Source organism: Martes martes (assembly GCF_963455335.1).
Source record: "Martes martes genome assembly, chromosome: 6".
In the NCBI taxonomy this organism is placed as follows: Eukaryota; Metazoa; Chordata; class Mammalia; order Carnivora; family Mustelidae; genus Martes; species Martes martes.
The window spans coordinates 53,431,369-53,451,478 of record NC_137893.1 but is presented as its reverse complement, the minus strand read 5'-3'; the positions used below and the strand labels follow the sequence as shown (position 1 = coordinate 53,451,478).

At 38.0% G+C, this 20,110-nt stretch overlaps 1 protein-coding gene across 1 annotated transcript in view; it reads right to left on the bottom strand.

Annotated features, from left to right (window-relative positions):
• Positions 1-239: 239 nt before the first annotated feature.
• LATS1 (large tumor suppressor kinase 1) overlaps positions 240-20,110 on the bottom strand; it is a 53,010-nt gene continuing 33,139 nt past the window's right edge. Inside the window, exons 4-8 of the mRNA XM_080806298.1 lie at positions 15,719-17,229; positions 12,909-13,491; positions 9,587-9,769; positions 9,286-9,392; positions 240-3,699 (exon numbers count right to left, since the gene is read on the bottom strand). Coding sequence (XP_080662424.1) covers positions 3,190-3,699; positions 9,286-9,392; positions 9,587-9,769; positions 12,909-13,491; positions 15,719-17,229 — 2,894 coding nt within the window. The 3' untranslated portion in view covers positions 240-3,189. The remainder of the gene's footprint in view (positions 3,700-9,285; positions 9,393-9,586; positions 9,770-12,908; positions 13,492-15,718; positions 17,230-20,110) is intronic.

The following is a 20,110-nucleotide window of genomic DNA, read 5'->3' as shown; positions in this document are numbered from 1 at the left end:
TTGCAAAGCCGTAATTCCTTTTCCTAACAAAGCATTATTTTATAAAACTGTAGTGTTGTATTGATTCAATTTTAATACAAAATACTTATATACACAATACAATATAAAAGTAAACTGTGGGATAATGCCTTCCACAAAGGGATATATTAAGGCGCTTTACAAATATACCAACATGTTGACCCAAATTACTTTTTGCTTTAGATTAAAACAAACAGGCTAAATAAATGTTTAACTTTAAATACCAAAGGGATTTTTGTTTATTTTTGTTTATTAAAGAAAAATTTCTAAAGTACCTTAGGTAACAGCAGCAGCAATATCTAAAACTCTTCCCACTGTATTCTCTAATTTCTAACATATTATTAAGTCAGAATAAAACATTTCCACTCACAGTTTTGCACTTTGCAACAGCAGAAGGTAATAACTTTTTAAAAAAGTCAATCTCAAAGTGACTTCTTAGTCATACATTCTATAGTTCCTATTACAAATAAAGTAGAAAAGATACAGCAACAGGGCCTGCCTTGGAATGTCACCAGACAATACATAATAGTATCTACAATTACATAATTATAGAACACATTTCATAAATACTATTGATATACATAAAAAGGGGATAAGTATAAGAAAGACAGCAAGTTTTTTATTAAGTGGGAAAATTATCTGAAAAAGAAAACACATATAACCAATGTTTTCATTCTATTTCAATTGAAAGCATATAGATTTTTTCATGTTGTTCTCATCTTTCTGGTCAGGAAACACCAGATTCTGTGCTAGAAGAACTGGATAGGTTTGAGAATAAGAGAGCTAATAAGTATATCCAAACTGTTAAAAGTGCAGACAGCAAAGGCTTGTACACTGCTTTACATAAACAGAAAAAGCTTATGTTGTCAAAGGAAATTTTAAAAGAACACAGAATTTGTAGTGTCAACACAGATTTTGTGGGGAGGGAGGGAGGGAGAGGAGACAGCACCTTAGTATTCCTACAACATAAAACTAACAAAGTTGGTTTTGTACGGCACTGCATCACAATCCAGAAGTAAAACAACCAAATGGAAATATCAATAAATCTGAGAAAACCCAGAGAGCCAGAGGGATATCTTAAAATTTGAGTACTGAGCTAAAAATTCTTGAACTACTTTGGCATAGGATTTTATAGCACTAATCAAATGTTCCATGAAGTGGAGACTGCCAACTCATTCTGGTGCCCTTTCTTACATCTCTCTGATTAGAAGTCCTTCAGAAATATTCCTGTATCAAGCCTGTAACAAGCCAAACACCTATTTCAGTGCTCTCAAGAGTATGTTTAAAATGTCTTAGTGCTGTACCAGCAAGAGAGAGGCATTCCTAAGGGTATCTTATCACATGGTACAGACTTTTTTTCATCACAAATTATCAGTGTTTACACAAGATGTGTGAATCTGAGTACTAATCAGTAAATTTAGAGCAAAGTTCTTAGTTTAATATATCAGTGTTCTTCTAGGACAGAGGTCCGTAACCAAGTTAATGAAGTTTTCAACATGTCCAGAATTCCTAAGACTGCATGTAGCATTCTATATGTGTGTGTTATGTGTATTTTTCTGGGAAGAGAGTCCCCACCTTTCACCAGATTCTCAAAAAACCAATGAACCCCAAAGACCCATGGTTTACAAGCTAAGCTCTGAGAGGGACACCCAGAGAAACATGGGAAGTTTGAGCTACTAAGTCTTCGTCGCCAGCCCCAATTCAAATAGAACAGCTTTACCTTTAATTTTACTTACATATGTGAGACTTCCACTAGCTTTTTTCCATTAGTTTGAAAATCACTATAATTATGCCTCTTCTTATCCAGAAATATAAAATTTTGATAAAACAATTCCCTATCAGTGGAGCTTAAAGAAAAGGAAGTAAAATACAAATTTTACTAATGGCAGAATAGAGCCCTTTTCCCCTTCCTACAAGAGAAGCTAAATGTATTCTGGTTTGAAACCATAAGAGTTCTTAAAACCTAAGCATTATATATAATAGGCATGCTGAAAAACATATTATTTAACCTTAAGTTGGGAGGATTTGAACTTTCTATTAAGACTACTATGTAATTTTTTCTAATTACTAAGGGCCACTCAATTAGGATTTAAATAATAATCTTTTCACCAGTTAATCAGCCCATAGGTAAAATATGGTCAAACAGCCAGATTTCCTTTGCCCTAACAGTCCATATATACAGCACTGTTCTGAAAGAGGAAACATATAACATTACTGATGACATAACCAAAACTGTCACTATACAGAAAAAGTACTTTTCTAGTGAGTACCCACAAATAATTTTTCTAATTAAAGTTTCATATGAAACTGAAATTAATCTCTCTGCTTAGGATGGTGGAAACTTGAAAAAAATTTGAAGGAAAAATACAAAGGATGCTAGCATTCAGTACTGTAAATTTTGACTTATGGCAACTTTATTCCCTTTTAAAAACTAGAAGCAGCATTAAAAAAATACAGTATATAAAGAAAAATGGTAGTGCTCTGCTTCTTTTAAAGCCAGTAATTCTTGAGAAATAAATGCTAGAAGAGTAAATATTCCACAGAGGGGGAAAACAAACCAGATAATCTGCATTATTTTTTCTTCTGATGAACGTACTATTTCAACCCTGTATTTCTCAGTTCTAAGATGTAAATTATCAGATTATCATTAGCCTAGGAACACTCTTCACCATAATGGCTTAATTTCTACAGCTTATTTGTACCAAAAACTAGGTTATGGGGGTTAAAAAAAGGACAAAACTCTGTGAATGTGGGATACATTTCATATTTGGTTAAAGCAAGATAAAACTAAAACTGTCTTTCAAAAAAATTTCAAAAACTCTGTTTTTTTTTTAAATTATTTAGTGTATGTACATATAGATACCAGGCTTCTCCTTTTTAAACAAAGCACTATTTTTTTATTTTAAGTACTTTAAGTACCAAGAACTGACTATAATATTCAGTTCATAATTTACTTTCTTTATTATGATTTTTTCTAAATTACTGATTAAAAAGACTGGAATAAATTAACATTTTAAAAAAAATTTTCCATAATTTAGGAACATAAGATATTGTACACAGAGCACTCATACACAGCTCTGTAACATTTGCATAATTTTACTCTCAGAGCCTCAAAAAACTCTGCGTTTAAGGTCTTTTTGCAAACCCTCATTACAACAATTTCCTAGTGTGTTAAACATAAACTAGATCACGATTTTTGATCTCTGAGCCTGTGTGCTGATCATCTTCATCTGACTGTTGCTCTGAGCCTTGTGAATTAATATATTCATATTCAATAGGCTTTGGATAATTATATGGGTAGCCATTGTCATCAAAAAACCTCCGAAAGGTAAATTCATAGAAAGCATGTTCAGGGTGCTTTCCATTTTTATACCATCCGTTGAGAGTGTCATTTACATTTTCTTCCTCTTTATCATCACTCCATAACTTATCAGGATCAACAGGATCAAAATTTGATGTATCTGTTGGGTGTGTGATTTTAGGAATGTATGAAGCAGACTGCTGTCTCAGGTCACTGGAGAAATCAATTGTTTTAAAAAATGGATGTGCTTTTATTTCATCAGCCCCGTTCTTGCCTAAGCGATCTTCTGGTCCTCGGCAAAGTTTAATAATAAGATCAGATGCTTCAGGACTCAGTTTAGCTTGAGGTGGAATGTGAAGAGATGTTTGCCAGTTGATAACCTTTAAAGAGGATTTTTAGAAATTAGGAGGGAAGAGATAAATAAGAAAAACAAAAATTTCCTCCAAGTTTTATACCAATAAGTTTTACCAGACTATTTGCATCTTTAAAAATAAATCGCATTCTATTTCACCTTCCTTACCTTTAATCATGAATGAATCAGTGGTGGGAAATAACCTTTCCTCCCATTCTCTCCTCTTGAGGCAACTTATACTCACATTACAAGACTCATCACTGTAAGTTTAACTCCCCTGTTAAGCTCTTCTACTTATGGCAAAAATGGTTATTTCTACTGTGCCTCTCATTCTATGTTACTGGTATCATAATATCTCTACTACTTTGTGATACATATTTATGTCTGTGTCCTTCTACCAGAGATAAAATTCCATAAGGCTATACACCATGTTTTGTCTTTGTATTTCTCGGTGCTTGGCAAGTTGCCTGGCACATAATTTATAGATGTTCAATAAATATTTCTTCAGGGGGTGCCTGGGTGGCTCAGATGGTTGCGTTCAGCTCAGGTCATGATCCTGGAATCCTGGGATTGAGCTTCACATCAGGCTCCCTGCTGAGCGGGGAGCCTGCTTCTCCCTCTCCCTCTGTCTATCCCCCTGCTTATGAACTCTCTCTGCTTCTCTAAGTGAATAAATAAAATCTTTTTAAAAAAGATTTTATTTATTCGAGAGAGAGAGAGAGAATGAGAGAGAGAGAGCATAAGAGGAGAGAGGTCAGCGGGAGAAGCAGACTCTCTGCTGAGCAGGGAGCCTGATGTGGGACTCGATCCCAGGACTCCAGGATCATGACCTGAGCCGAAGGCAGTTGCTTAACCAACTGAGCCACCCAGGTGCCCCGAATAAATAAAATCTTTAAAAAAAATGTTCTGGCTTTGAATAAAACAGAATGAGGGAGAGCAGGAGGGAGGAAGGAAAGAAAGAGAAGAAAGAGTGAGAGAAAGAAGGTAGTCGGTAATGAAGAAGTATTTGTTACTATTGAGTTTTGAAAATTCTTTTTATAGTCTAGATACAAGCCCTTTGTGGGAAATGTATCTGCAAATATGTTCTCCCAAGCTGTAGCTTATCTTCATTGTCTTGACTGTGTTTTGTTTAGTTTTTAAAGACTTTATCTATTTATTTATTTGAGAAAGGGCACACATGACCATGCACATGCATGCCTGGTGGGGGAGGTGGGCAGGAAGAGGAGAGGAAAGAGCAGGGGGAGAGGAAAGGGGAAAGAATTTCCATCAGACTCTGTGCTGAGATTGGAGCCCGATACCAAGCTTGATCTCACGACCCTGAGGATCATGACCTGAGCTGAAACCAAGAGTCAGATGCTCAAATGACTGAGCCACCCAGGCACCCCTTGACTGTATGTTCTGTATACTGAAAGTTTTATTAAAGTTTTGATGAATTCCAATTTCTCAACTTTTTCTTGTAGGGATCATGAATTTGGTGTCATTTCTTTTTTTTTTTTTTTTTTTTTGACAGAGATCACAAGCAGGCAGAGAGGCAGGTAGAGAGAGAGGAGGAAGCAGGCTTCCCACTGAGCAGAGAGCCCGATGCCAGGCTGGATCCCAGGACCCTGGGATCATGACCTGAGCCGAAGGCAGAGGCTTTAACCCACTGAGCCACCCAGGTGCCCCTTGGTGTCATTTCTAAGTATTCTTAACCAAACCCTAGGCCATAAGGATTTTCACCTATATTTTCTTCTAAAAGTATTATAGCTTTACATTTTATCTCTAGATCAATATTTTGAGTTAATCATTTTGTAAGGATGAAGTTTACATTGAGTTTCAGTACTCTGTATACGGCTGATCAATTTTTCTTATATCATTTATTGAAATACTATTCCTTCTCCACCTGCACCTTTGTCAAAGATCAAATAGTCATTATTTGGGCAATTCTATTTCTCCATTCTCTATCCTAGTCCATGGATCTGTTTGTGTCCTTCTGCCAATATTACCCTGCCTGGATTACTGTAACTTCACAGTAAGTCTTAAAATCAAGTAGTTGATTCCTCTTTCTTCTTATTTTATATTTAAATAAATAAATATTAATAATATTAAACAAATATTAATATTACATAATAAATATTTATTTTTAAGTAGGCTCCATGTCCAGTGTGGAGCCCAATGTGGGGCTTGAACTCACAACCTTGAAATTAAGACCTGAGCTGAGATCAAGAGTCAGACGCTTAACTGAGTCACCCAGGAAGCCCCTTTGTTCTTCTTTTATTTTTTTTTTATTTTTTTTAAATTTTTTTTTTTTAAAGATTTTTATCTATTCATTTGACAGACAGAGATCACAAGTAGGCAGAGAAGCGGGCAGAGAGAGGAGGAAGCAGGCTCCCTGCTGAGCAGAGAGCCCGATGCGGGGCTCGATCCCAGGACCCTGGGACCATGACCTGAGCCGAAGGCAGAGGCTTCAACCCACTGAGCCACCCAGGCGCCCCTTTGTTCTTCTTTTAAAAATCAGTTTTCATTATTCTAATTCCTTTGTCCACCATATACATTTTAGAATTGGCTCGTCTATATCTACAAAAATTAGAAGAGAATTAAATCTATAGATGATTTTGGAGATAAGTGATAGTTTACTATGTTGAGTCCTTCAATCTATCAACATGACACATGTCTGTATTTATGAAGATCTTTCTTGATTTTCTTTCATCAGAGTTTGTAGCTTTCAGCATACAAATCTTCTTCATGTTTTATTAAATTTATACCTACATATTTCAATTTGGGGAAGCTTCTATAAATGTTACAGCTTTTAAATTTCAGTTTCTAGTCATTTATTGCTTGAATATGGAAATATAATAGATCTGTATGTATTATACCCTTATATCCTACAACCTTGCTAAACTCACTTAGTAGTTCTATGGGTTTTTTTCCATAAATTCCCTAGGATTTTCTTTTTCTTTCTTTTTTTGTTTTTTAAAGATTTTATTTATTTATTTATTTTGACAGAGACAGCACAAGCCCCAAGGATATCTGTTCTTACCAGTCTTATTAAGCATAGTTCTGGAAGTCTTAGCCAGTGTAATAAAGCAATGAAAGAATTAAAAGGTGTACAGATTATAAAGAAAGAAAAACTTCCCCTATTCAGAGATGATGACATAATTTTCTATGTAGAAAATCCCAGGGAGGGGCGCCTGGGTGGCTCAGTGGGTTAAAGCCTCTGCCTTCGGCTCAGGTCATGATCCCAGGGTCCTGGGATCAAGCCCCGCATCGGGCTCTCTGCTGGGAAGGGAGCCTGCTTCCCTCCCCGCCGCCTGTCTCTCTGCCTACTTGTGATCTCTGACTTGTGATCTCTGTCTGTGAAATAAATAAATAGTATCTTTAAAAAAAAAAAAAAGTCCCAGGAAGGGGGCACCTGGGTGGCTCAGTTGGCTAAGCATCTGCCTTTGGCTCAGCTCATGATCCAAGGGTCTTGGGACTGAGCCTGTATCAGACTCCTTGCTCTGCAGCGAGCCTGCTTCTCCCTCTCCCTGCTGTTCCCCCTGCTTGTGCTTGCTCTCACTCTAGTAAGTGGGTAAAATCTTAAACAAAAACAAAAACAAAAAACAGATATCCTTTCCTTGTTCTTTTATTTTTTTAAAGTTTTTATTTATTTATTTTAGAGAGAGAGAGAGAGCAGGAGTGCGGGGGTAGGGGGAGACAGAATCTGAAGCAGACACCATGCTGAGCATGGAGCCCGATGTGGGGCTTGATCCCAGGACCTGAGATCATGACCTGAGCTGAAACCAAAAATCAGATGCTTAACTGACAGTGCCACCCAATTGCCCCATACTTGTTCTTGATTTTTAAGGAGAAAGCATTCAATTTTTACAAATACACACACACACGTATTTTTATATATGTATATATATGCATATATATGTGCATATATGTATACATATGCATATATATGTGTATATGTATGTATATATGTGCATTATATATACATATATTACAAAGAAGGTGAAATGAAGACACTTTCAGACAAACTAATTTGAACTAAACCTGAGGGAATGCATTACTGAGAGACCTATATTAAAAGAAATCTGGGAGTGTCTGGTGGCTCAGTTGGTTAGGCAACCAACTCTTGATTTCGGCTCAGGTCATGATCTCAGGGTCTTGGGACTGAGCCCCGTGCTGGGCTCCAGGCTCAGCACCAGAGTCTGCTTGGGATTCTCTCTGCACCCCCCCACCCCTTCCCCCCAGTTCGTATTCTCTCTCTAAAATAAATAGGGGCACCTGGGTAGCTCAACTGATTAGGCATCTGTCTTTGGCTCAGGTCATGATCCCAGGGTCCTGGGATTGAGCCGCACATCAGGCTTCCCTGCTCAACAGGGAGTCTGCTTCTCCCTGTCCCTCTTCCCCACCGCCACTCATGCTCTCTCTCTAATTAATAAAATCCTAAAAAACAAAACAAAACAAAAAAAACTTTAAATAAAAGAAAAAATCTAAAGGAAGTTATTTTTATTTTATCTCATCTTATTTTATTTATTTTTATGTATGCTTCACACCCAGCATGAGCCCAATGTGGGCTCAAACCCACAACCCTGAGATCGAGACCTGAGCTGATACCAAGAGCTTGACACTTAACCAACAGACACTCAGTGCCCCAGAAGTTTTAAATATAGCATATTAAATGGGGCACCTGGGTGGCTCAATGGATTAAGCTGCTGCCTTCGGCTCAGGTCATGATCTCAGGGTCCTGGGATCGAGTCCCACATAGGGCTCTCTGCTCCACAGACAGCCTGCTTCCCTCTCTCTCTCTCTGTCTGCCTCTCTGCCTACTTGTGATCGCTGTCTGTCAAATAAATAAATAAAAATCTTTAAAAAAAATATATAGCATATTAAATGCAATGAAAGAAGTAGTTACAACTTACGGGGAAGCATCATAGAAGATACAACTTCAAGACACTCGAAGAATGGTGAAGAATGAGAGTTCATTTAGGAGTTAACTAGGTTTAAAGAAGTGGGGAACGTTGTGGAAGATAAGAAAGGAGGAGGACATTCCAGACAGAGGGAATGGTATGGACAAAGGAAAAAAGGGCAAATCTGGATTTTAATCCATGGACATGGGAACCACTGAAGGGTTTATAATGGGATTGTTTATGATCCAAATTGAGGACGACTTTTCATTTAAATGCCAGAAGTAATTTCAAGTGAAGATACATACTTTTTTTGTAGTTTGGGGGTAGAATGTCCATGGAAGGAAACAAAGTCAGGAGCCAGGTGACAAAAAATAATTTAGAATAAATCTGCAAACAGTACTAAAGACTTCCATGAGAAGCAGTGAGGGGGAATATAACAATATGAAAACAGTGGGATGATGCAGATTAGAGTTCACCTGTGGAATTTTTTCGTAGCTTCCTATAACCTTACATATTCATTTTTTTTTAAACGACTCTACCCCAATGGGGGCTCGAACTCACAAACTCATGACCCCACGATCAAGAGTCACATGCTCTATCAACCCAGCCACCCAGCAGCCCCCTTACAAGCTCATTCTTAAATTCCAGATTAAGATGCTCTAAATAGAGGACTGCTAAAGGTCTGGGATATAGAGACTTTGTGATAATTCTTTGATACAGATTCTATATCTTACCTTCATTTGTGTTTCTAATGGTGTTTGTGCCAAGAAAGGAGGCTGTCCCACCAACATTTCAAAAAGAATTACACCAACACTCCACCAATCACATAACTGTGTATAGCCTAAAATAAGATACCAAAGTTATAGTCATTCATAAACCTTTTAAAAAATGCTCAGAATACAATCAAAATAGTAAATCACCAACTTATGCTGTAGAAATTAATATTTTTATTATAAACCTGAAAAATAAGCCACAGGCTAATTAAAAGTTTCAGCTGGTCAAAAGGGCTACTGAGATATTATGAAACTGTTTTACCTGTTCGTAACAACACTTCAGGTGCAATGTAATTGGGAGTCCCAACCAATGAATGTGCAAGACATCGCTGGTGCTGGCGTGCTGCTCGCCGCTCTAGTGGCTTCAATCTATCTCCACATCGACAGTTAGAGGGGTCACCCCATTCATTACTGAAATCCATACTATCCTGCCGTGGATGGTCACCTGTGTAATAAACAGGTAAGTAAATAAAAACATCAAGAACAAGAGTGTACCAAAAGCCTGTTTAATCTTTTAACATCATGGCTTAGAGTTAACAACACTCTTTTCTTGCAACAAACTGAGACACAATGTATGCCATATCACTAATGGTATTTATTACTGACTAGAGCCTGTGCTCTGAAATAGCAACAGGACAGGTTTTAAGCTAAGAAAAATTAGCATAAGATTCAGTAATTTACTCAATGTTAAATGATGATAATGAAAATCATGAGTAGGCAGGATCAGGAATCTGTTATTCAGATTGCTCCCCATTACCAATTTGAACAGTCTCAAACAAATTAGATAAGTGTTTCATTCACTCAACAAATGATAATGATAAATAAGAAAGACAGGGTTCTTCTCTCAGGTAGCTTCTTTGTATGGGACAAACACAACAGATACATATATAAGAAACAGAGTGATGCATCCCATTCGGAGAATCAAGATGCGATGATATGACACATGTACCAGGGTGGCTCAGGAAGACTAACTGAGGTGACATTTGTAAAAAACAAGAAAGACTCAACCATTCGAAAACCAGGGCAAGGTATTCTACACAGAAACAGTAACAGAGAAAAGACCAGAGCGATTACTAAAGGATAGAATGGTAGACAACGGAGTGGGAGCCAGTGTACCTGGGTTTTACAAGCAAAAGAAATTATTTGCTTTTTATTCCAAATACAGTGGGAAGATATTGGAGTTTGAAGGAAGAGAATGACAAGATCTGATTTATATTTAAGAAAGAACACTAACAACTGTGTAGAGAATAGATTATAGGAAGGACAAGTATAAAGAGACCAATTCAGAGGCTATTGCAGTTAAGCTTGGACTATGATGGTAACAGTGGAGATAGAGAAAAGTGAATAGATCCAAGGTATTTTTAGAGGTGGAATAAGCAGGATTTATTGATGGATTGGATATAAAGGGTGTGGAAGAAAAAGAATCAAGGGCAACTAAGTGGGTGGTGGTAGTACAATTTACTAAAATGGGTAAAACTGGAGAGGAAGAAATCAAGAGTTGTTTACTGGTAATGTTAAGTTTGAAAGGCCTATTAGAAACACACATGCTGGGGCGCCTGGGTGGCTCAGTGGGTTAAAGCCTCTGCTTTCGGCTCAGGTCATGATCCCAGGGTCCTGGAATCGAGCCCCGCATCGGGCTCTCTGCTCGGCAGGGAGCCTGCTTCCCCCTCTCTCTCTGCCTGCCTCTCTGCCTACTTGTGATCTCGCTCTGTCAAATAAATAAATAAAATCTTAAAAAAAAGAAAAAGAAAAAGAAAAGAAACACACATGCGGTGCCTAGGTGGCTCAGCTGAGCATCTGATTCTTGGTTCAGGCTTAGGTCATGATCTCAGGGTGCTGGGATCAAGTCCCGCATTGAGCTCCCTGCTTAGCAAGGCGTCTGCTGGAGCTTCTCTCCCTGTGCCCCTCCCCACACTTGTGCACTCTTTCTCTAAAATAAATAAATCTTAAATACACACACACACACACACACACACACACACACACACACACGAAAGGGAGAAGCTATTTCTAAAGAGAAATCTGGAAGTCACTGACATGAGATGGCATTTAAAGCCATGACTTGATGAAATCACCTAGAAAAATGTATCTGAAATTAACCTAACTGTAACAATCATCGGGGATGTTTGATTAAAATACAATTTCTTGAGGTGCCTGGCTGGCTCAGTTGGTAGACCATACAACTTTTAAACTCAGGGTTGTGAGTTTAAGCCCCATGTGGGATGTGGAGCCTACTTAAAAAAATAAAAAATAAAAAGCAAACTTAAAAAAAATATGTATACTTTCTCCTCTCCAGTGATTATTTTCAATCAGAAGACTGGAATAGAGACTAAGAATCATATTTTTAAGAAGAACCCTAAGTAATTCAGGTGAATCTGGGGAGACAGGTTCAGGTGTCTCAGTTCTATCCATTTAATGTCAATTTACTGTGTTCACTTAAGCACAGAGGGCAAGACTTACCTCAGAAGATTGCTGTGACCCTTAAGTTAGAATGTAAGCAAAGAACCTAGTCATGGTAAGATTCAAGAATCGTTAGATCGATTTACACTTCCATTAGCGCTTTTGAAGGGATCTTGGGTGAGGCAGTGTTGTGTAGAAGAAATAACATGGGCCCTGTAATCAGACAAACCTGGGTTCAAAGCCTAGCCTTTATACTTCTTTTCTGTCTGACCTTGGGCAAGTTACTTCATCTAAATAAGCCTCAGTTTCTTTATCCTGCGTCACAGTGATATTGTGTATATAAAGTGTTTAAGTAAACTGTGTAACAGTCATATAAGGGAATCCTAAATAGTAGTGAAAACAGAAGTCATACGCAGTAATATAGATCAACCTCAAACATATAAAGGAAGTGAACACAGAAGAATACATATAGAATGATTACATGTAAATAAAGGTGCAAGAGTAGACAAAATGAAATAACAGTGTTTAGGGTTACAGACATATGTGGAAAAAGTATAGAGAAAAGGAAAGAACTGATTACAGAGTTCTGAAATAATGGTTACCCCTGTGGAGGAGAAAAGGGGAAGTGATTGTTTATGGGCTTCAAAAGTACTGATAACCTGGTTCGTAAGCTGAATGGCAGGTATGGGGCTTCATTTCAAAATTATTTTTAAAATGTTATTTGTTTGACATATTTCAACTTAACAAAATATAGAGATTAACTCAAAAATATTAATGGTATTTAGAAATAACTGACTCTAGGGGCGCCTGGGTGGCTCAGTGGGTTAAAGCCTCTGCCTTTGGCTCAGGTCATGATCCCAGAGTCCTCAGTTCAAGCCCCGCATCGGGCTCTCTGCTCAGCAGGAAGCCTGCTTCCTCCTTTCTCTCTGCCTGCTTCTCTGCCTACTTGTGATCTCCATCTGTCAAATAAATAAAATCTTTAAAAAAAAAAAAAAAAGAAATAACTGACTCTAACATATTCTTTCATTTTATAAGTCTAGATGTCTAAAGGATTCACTCACATTTATCCAACAGTCAAGACCTGAAACCAGGACTTCTGGCTTTTACCCAGTGATAATACCATCTTATATCTTATTGCATTAATACATCATATTAGTATGTACAACTTTTATGATTTTACTCACCACTCTGATAGTACTTAGAATCATGTGTCCATCTGAAGCCAGTGCAGAGGCCGAAGTCAGTCAATTTAATATGACCATCACGATCAATCAAAATATTATCAGGTTTAATATCTCTATGAATAAAACCCATTTTATGAACACTTTCGACTGCACAGGTAAGCTCTGCTATGTAGAATCGTGCCAGATTTTCTGGAAAGATGCCCATTCTAATTAACAGGCTCATCATATCACCCCCAGGAATATAGTCCATTACAAAGTATAAATTGTCCTTATCTTGGAATGAATAATACAGACGAACTACCCATTCATTGTCAGCTTCAGCCAGGATATCTCGCTCAGCTTTAACATGAGCAACTTGATTTCGAAGCAGAACGTCTTTCTTTCGGAGAGTTTTTGTTGCATACAAAGCCTTAGTATCTACTTTTCTTGCTAGACAGACTTCACCAAATGCTCCTATTCCTAGTGTCTTTATCTTCACAAACATAGACTTGTCCATTTTAGCCCTCTTTAGACGGATGTAATTAGACTCTTTTTGGCAAAGCATCTTTCTCATTTGATCCTGTGCATCTTGAGATAATCCAACCTAGGTAAATAAACTAAAGGTTAAATGAGGAATTACCTTCTATACCAAACAGTACAAAATAGTTTGGAAAAAATTCAGGCATATAAGGTTAAATGCATAATTTTTAATAAAGTATGTTAGGAATCTAGAATATACTTCAAGGAAAATTAATTATCAAAAGTGCAGCTTAAGGGACAGTTAACAGGATATACAAAGGTGAGTATATATGCAGATTCTGCTGTGGAGAGCAAGAAGATGATACCATCGATCAGCTTTCAACTGCTTTCTAATGCAGCCCCCAAAAAGTTCCCGATGTGCAATAACCAAACATCTGTTAACATGCATCCTCATCTATCTCTCCATGCATATTCATCCCAAATTATGTGATTAGATTGCCTTCATTTTATGCTTCTCTTGTGAATGCCTAGGATTAGTGTTCCTAGTTTACCTTTCATGAAAAAAAAACCCTCTTCCTGTCCAGATTCATTTGTTCTAAAAAACTGATGTATTAAGAACAAAAGAATGTCTTCTCTAACCTAACCACTCATTAACAGTCCATCTATTTTTTTTCTTTAAAAGATTTTATTTATTTATTTGACACAGAGAGAGAGACAGCGAGAGAGGGAATACAAGCAGCGAGGAGTGAGGGAGGGAGAAGCAGGCTTCCCTCTGGGCAGGGAGCCCGATGTGGGGCAGGATCCCCAGGACTCTGGGATCATGACCTGAGCTGAAGGCAGACGCTTAACAATTGAGCCACCCAGGTGTCCCAATAGTCCATCTTTCCTTTCATCCTTCTTTTATTTTTCTCAGGCATTTGAATAGGGGTAGGACCCACAGCCACCACTAATGCAAAATGCAAAGGCTTTCTCCTACCTTGTTTAACAGGACAACTTGTTTGATTAAAAGGTATCTTTTTAGGCACTTTGGAACATTTCAAAGAATAGTCAGTGTGACTTATGAAGATACCAAAACGCAGATTAAAAACAAAAGCCAACTTCTGAGTAGACATGGACTACCTGTATTTAGAAGGAAGTTTATTTTTGTCTAGTTCAATAAAGAACTAATTTAAGGATGTAAAAAGAAAAGGAATTAAAGAAGTAGAGTCTAATTCTAGAAATGCAAGCCTAATTAGAATATAGCAACCTCATGCTTCTGTTAGGATGCGCATTTGCATGCAAAAATTTTTTTAAAAGGGTGGCATGCCAGACTTAAAACTGTTTCTCTTAAAATCTTACTTGCCTACACAGTAATGGAGGCTACAGAAGTCAGCAAAGCTTCCAACACCATAAAAGTTTAAATCAGCTATTAGTGAAAGTAAAGAGGAAAAAGGAAAAATAAACTAAGAAAATACATACAGACAGACTTTAGTAAGAAATCCTAAGAGCTAAAATATGGATAAGTCATACAGATTATCATGGTATTTCTCATCTAAGAAAGTTCAATTTATAACAGGAATAACATAACTGTAAAATTAGATTAAGAAAAATTCTCTTAAAAAAACAGCTCTCAAGTTACGTGAGTAAGTTTCATCACAAATTTAAGCCTCCCAGACTCTGAGTGATAGATATATGACTGGGAGTCAACCTTTGAACTGTAAACATGTGACAAATACATTAACAATAATAGTACCACCATAATATCTAGTGAAGATATATAGATATATATAAAGAATCACAACACAGATTCATCTAAAATGAGTGAGCACTAATTCTGGTCTCCTTTTTAGTAGTTTAAAAATTTCAGCACATTTTCCAGTACACTATAAAAATGAAATTAGAAGAGGAAACAAATGAAGGGACAGGTCTTTGACACTTTCTAATGGGACCAACCAGATGAATAAAGCCGATGAATAAGGCCCAAAAACTACTATAAGTAAAAACAAATGTTTCATAAGTATAGCTAGCAAGAGATGGGACCCAGATATTTCTAGCTTATTTTAAAATGTTGTAAGATAATGTGTAAAACCCAGAAAATAATCCTTGCTCCTATTTCCACATAAAGGGATTATGTACATCTAAACAGCACACTATAAATTATATTTTTCTTAATTTATTAGAACTTTATTCAAGGAAATTGAGTAAATCTTGAAATACTAAAATAAAATGGTATAATCAAAAATACTTTACTGACTTGTAAGCAATGATAATATATTAGCTATAAAAAGAAAGAAAAATATTGGACCGATATTTTAAAATAAACAAGCGAATACATGATCAAGCATAAAAATGGGCATTTTAAAAGGTTTTACCCGCATCATTTCATTCTCTAATTGTTTTTTACGATGTAGACGTTGCTGATGAGATTTGAGTACATTTTCTACATGTTGCTCCATAAAAAATTTAAATGCCTGAGGAGAGTAACTCTGAATACGAGATTCCCTTCGCTCTTCATCTTTCTTGTTTTTCCTAACGGTGATAGGTGAAGTCGTAATCTGTTTCTTTTCCTTATCCCCACTATCAACATTTTCATAGCTTTTTTCACTCTCATCTTCCTTGGGCACGCTCGCCTGATCCTCTTTGCTAGATTTACCGACTGATTCGTATGAAGGAATAGATGGGTTCTGGTGCAGCAGATGTTTTGGATAAGGTGGAGGCGGACCTTGATAGTTTGGAGCTTCAGCAACCGGAGGCATAACAGTCATATTTGAAGTGGTACTCTCAGAAAAAGGACTGGGTTGAACTGTTTGAATCGGTTGTGGTATCCAAGAAGGGTGTGTAGGTGCTAACGCAGTCTGCAGCTCTGGTTTTAATACGCGTATACTTTTCACAGGCTGTTGAATAGGAGCAGGTGTAATAGCAGTGACTGTTGTAGCTGAAGGCTGAGAATTAGCAGGATGACTTGCTCTACTTCCTAATGGATTATTAAAGGAATTTGACCTCACTGGTATGTTAGGTTGCCATGTGGGGATTTCATGCCCACTGCTTGGAGACGACTGGGCTGGAGCAGAAGATGACTGAGGCCAAGTTGTTTGCAGTCCAGGTGCATTCATGTTATAAAGTTCCATGTTATGACTATTTCTGTTTGGCACCATCATAGACTGGGGAAGATTTCCATTTGTATATGACGAAGGAGCAGCAGATGCCCCTGTTTGTAAAGCAGAAGAGCTTTGTCCATTAGCTGGGGTCAGAGGATACGGAGGCGGTGGCTGCCGATTCACAGTGCCAGGAGGGACATTTTGGTGTAACATAAAATCAGTCTGACCACTACCATTCTGAATTCCAGGTCTTCCTGGTGGGAAGTTAAATTTGTTGGAACTCTGCATGATGATTGGTTGTCTGCCAACAGGGACAGAACTAATGCCTCTCTGTCCCTGATTAGGAGGATTCAATGGGGTTGTGTTCAGAGGTGGGGGAGGATAGCCTTCCTGCCAGGCTCCAGGTGGAACAGGAGAGATTCTGGAGATTACATATTCCATGTTCCCAGAATAGCGCTTTGTTTGAGAGTTTGGTTCCCATGAGGGGGGAGGTGGAGTTGTACCTCTTGGAGGAGGAGTCTGGCCCCTAGGAGGTGGTGGAGGAGTGACACTCCTTACTTGAGGAGGTGGTGGGGGGTTCACTCTCTGTCCATTGCTAGGGTGAGCTTGAGCAAAAGCTGTTATACCAGAGCCTGACAAAGGTCTTCCTACATCTGTCTGCGAGTTGGGGCTTTCAGAACGATAGCCCACGCTTTCTCCAAGTGGTGGGCCATGTCTCTGAGGAACTAAGGATTCTTTGGAACCTTTCCAGCTTTGTTTGCGGTTAACTGATTGCTGCACACTCCCTATGGTCATAAAACAGAGAGAGAAAAAAAATGTTTTAACCTCTTATTTTTGAAAAATTTTAGCTTGGAATTCTGACATAGCTAAATGGTAATTCTCTTTTGAGAATTATAAAAGTCAAATTTCAGTTAAGCAGTTTTATGTTACCTTTCAAATTTTTACTTAACTAGATAATACATTATCATAGCTCAGAATCCAAGAAGTACAAAAGTATATCCATCTCTGTCCCTTGGCCAACCAACTTTCTTCCCTGAAGACAACCAATGCCATTAGTAAAATATTTTGGGGATATGCAAGTAAATAGACTACCTCCTATGTATACTGCTGTGACTGGCTCTTATTAAAATATTGAAGATTCTGTCAGTCTGTAAAGTGTTTTCTTACTTTTAAAAAGTTTACCGCAGTTTTTCACTGTATGGAGGTACCCAAATTTAATTTAATTTTTTTTTTAGGTAGGCTTCACACCCAGCATGGAGCTCAACGTGGAGCCTGAATTCATGACCCTGAGACAAGACTTGAATTGAGATCAAAAGTCAGCTGCTCAACTGACTGAGCCACTCTGGAGCCTGGATGTACCCAAATTTAATCAGTTTCCCTACTGAAGAATAGTAAGGATGTTTGTAGTCTTTTGCTGTACAAAAAAAAAAAAAAAAAAAAGAAAGGAAAAAAGACAGTGAAAAATTTTATACATATACCATTTTTAAAATACTTTTTTGAATAGAGATTTTATTTATTTGAGAGAGAGCAAGCATGAGCAGGGGGAAGGGTCAGAGGGAGAGGGAGAAGCAGACTCCCTACTGAGGGAGCCCAATGCAGGGCTCAATCCCAGGACCCTGAGATCATAACCTGAACTGAAGGCAGATGCTTAACTGACTAAGCCACCCAGGAGCCCCCAGATATCATTTCATATATAAGTAGATAAATTATCAGAAGTGGCATTAATGAGCCAAAGGGTGTATCCATTTGTAATTTTAATAGATACAACTACTTTTAAGTATATTTCAAAGACACCAGGAGATAATTAGCTGAAATAAAGTATAGATTTTATAGTTTCTCTTTACTGGAATTTCCAAATAAATGAAACAGGCAAGAAAATAAATGATAACTCCTCCCCCAAATTGAAGTATTTAAAATAGTCTGACTACTTGGAAAAAGATCTTTAACACATTCAAAAACACATAAAACACATTTGTATAACATGCAATACATATAAATAATACATTCCAAATAGTGAATATACAGTAAAGATTTATAGATCTAAATACATAAAACACTTAGCAACATTCAAAACAAAACACTTATGAGGAAAAACTGGTAAATGTTCAGAATGTACAGTTTAACACTGTTTCAACCAGGCCAGGCTGCATGCTGGGCCTATGACTAAGGAAAAGCCATCACTCCAGGCAACGTAGGCAAGTCATCTGGCCACCAAGCTCTCTTTCACCTTCTTCAGATTGTCAGCTGAGGCTAAATACAACATGTATTCACTCATTCAGCTTTTACCAGTTAAAGTCTCCATCAGCCTAGAGCATACTGCCTTCTCTGTTCTGTACCTCTCATAGAGCTCTCCGTGTTCTCCCTCTTCCCAAACCCTCCCACTATTGCCCCCCACCCCAGACATGCTCTATTCTATAACTAACAAACACTCCTATATCACCGTCTGCTCCAAGCTTTCCTACCAACTCCTTAAAGCTGGTTATCTTCTGCTGACATTACTTTCTTTTCAGCCCTTTGCAATTAAGGTTTTCTTTAAAAATAAGCTGGGCTAGAGGCACCTGGGTGGCTCAATCTGTTAAGTGTCTGACTCTTGATTTCAGCTCAGGTCATGATCTCAGGGTTGTGAGATCAAACCCCATGTTGGGCTCTGCGCCTGGCAGGGAGCCTGCTTGAGATTCTTTCTCCCCCTCCCTCTCCAAAATAATTAATTAATTAAAAAACAAACTGGGATAAACGTGGGATTCTACCTCTTATTATTCCTTCATACTCTTTTAAAAAAGTCAGCTCTTTGGAAGCTCATTCTATCCGAGAGGCCACATTCATTCCTCTCACTTAATGAACTCTTACTTGCTCATCCTCATTCACCCATAGTTTTGACATTCAGTCTACCCCAAGCCTTTCCAACATTGTATAACTTCAGCGTCCACATGGACAAACCACCCATCACTCTCATCTCTTAGTTTCTTGACCACCTTCCTTCAACCTCCAATCACTCCTAAGATCATAATTCTAATTTTGATATTACCCACATCTGTTTTTTTCAAAATAATTTCTTTAAGGTTTCTACACTTGGACCACAACTCTCCCTCTCCCTTTCATGTTTAACTACCACTACAAGTATTTTTCAACTTCACCAAGACCTTCATATCACTACTTCATTAGTCCTCCACTTTCTTTTTTTATTTTTTAATTTTTTTTTTAAGATTTTATTTATTTGCCAGAGAGAGAGAGAGAGCGTACACACAAGCAGGCAGAGAGGCAGGCAGAGGCAGCGAGAGAAGCAGGCTCCCTGCCAAGCAAGGAACCCGATGTGGGACTCGATCCCAGGACTCTGGAATCATGACCTGAGCCGAAGGCAGCGACTTAACCAACTGAGCCACTCAGGCGTCCCTCTTTTTTTTTTTTTTAATAAAGATTTTACTTGTTTATTTGACAGACAGAGATCACAAATGGGCAGAGAGGCACGTGGGGTGGGGGGGAGCAGGCTCCCTGCCAAGCAGAGAGCCTGATGTGGGGCTCAATCCCAGGACCTTGGGATCATGACCTGAACTGAAGGCAGAGGCTTTAACCCAGGTGCCCCAAGTCCTCCACGTTCTTTATGCAACACTTCAGCTAATTTAAATCCATGGTCCACTACTTCTTCCTCCCCTCTGTATTCCTTTTCTT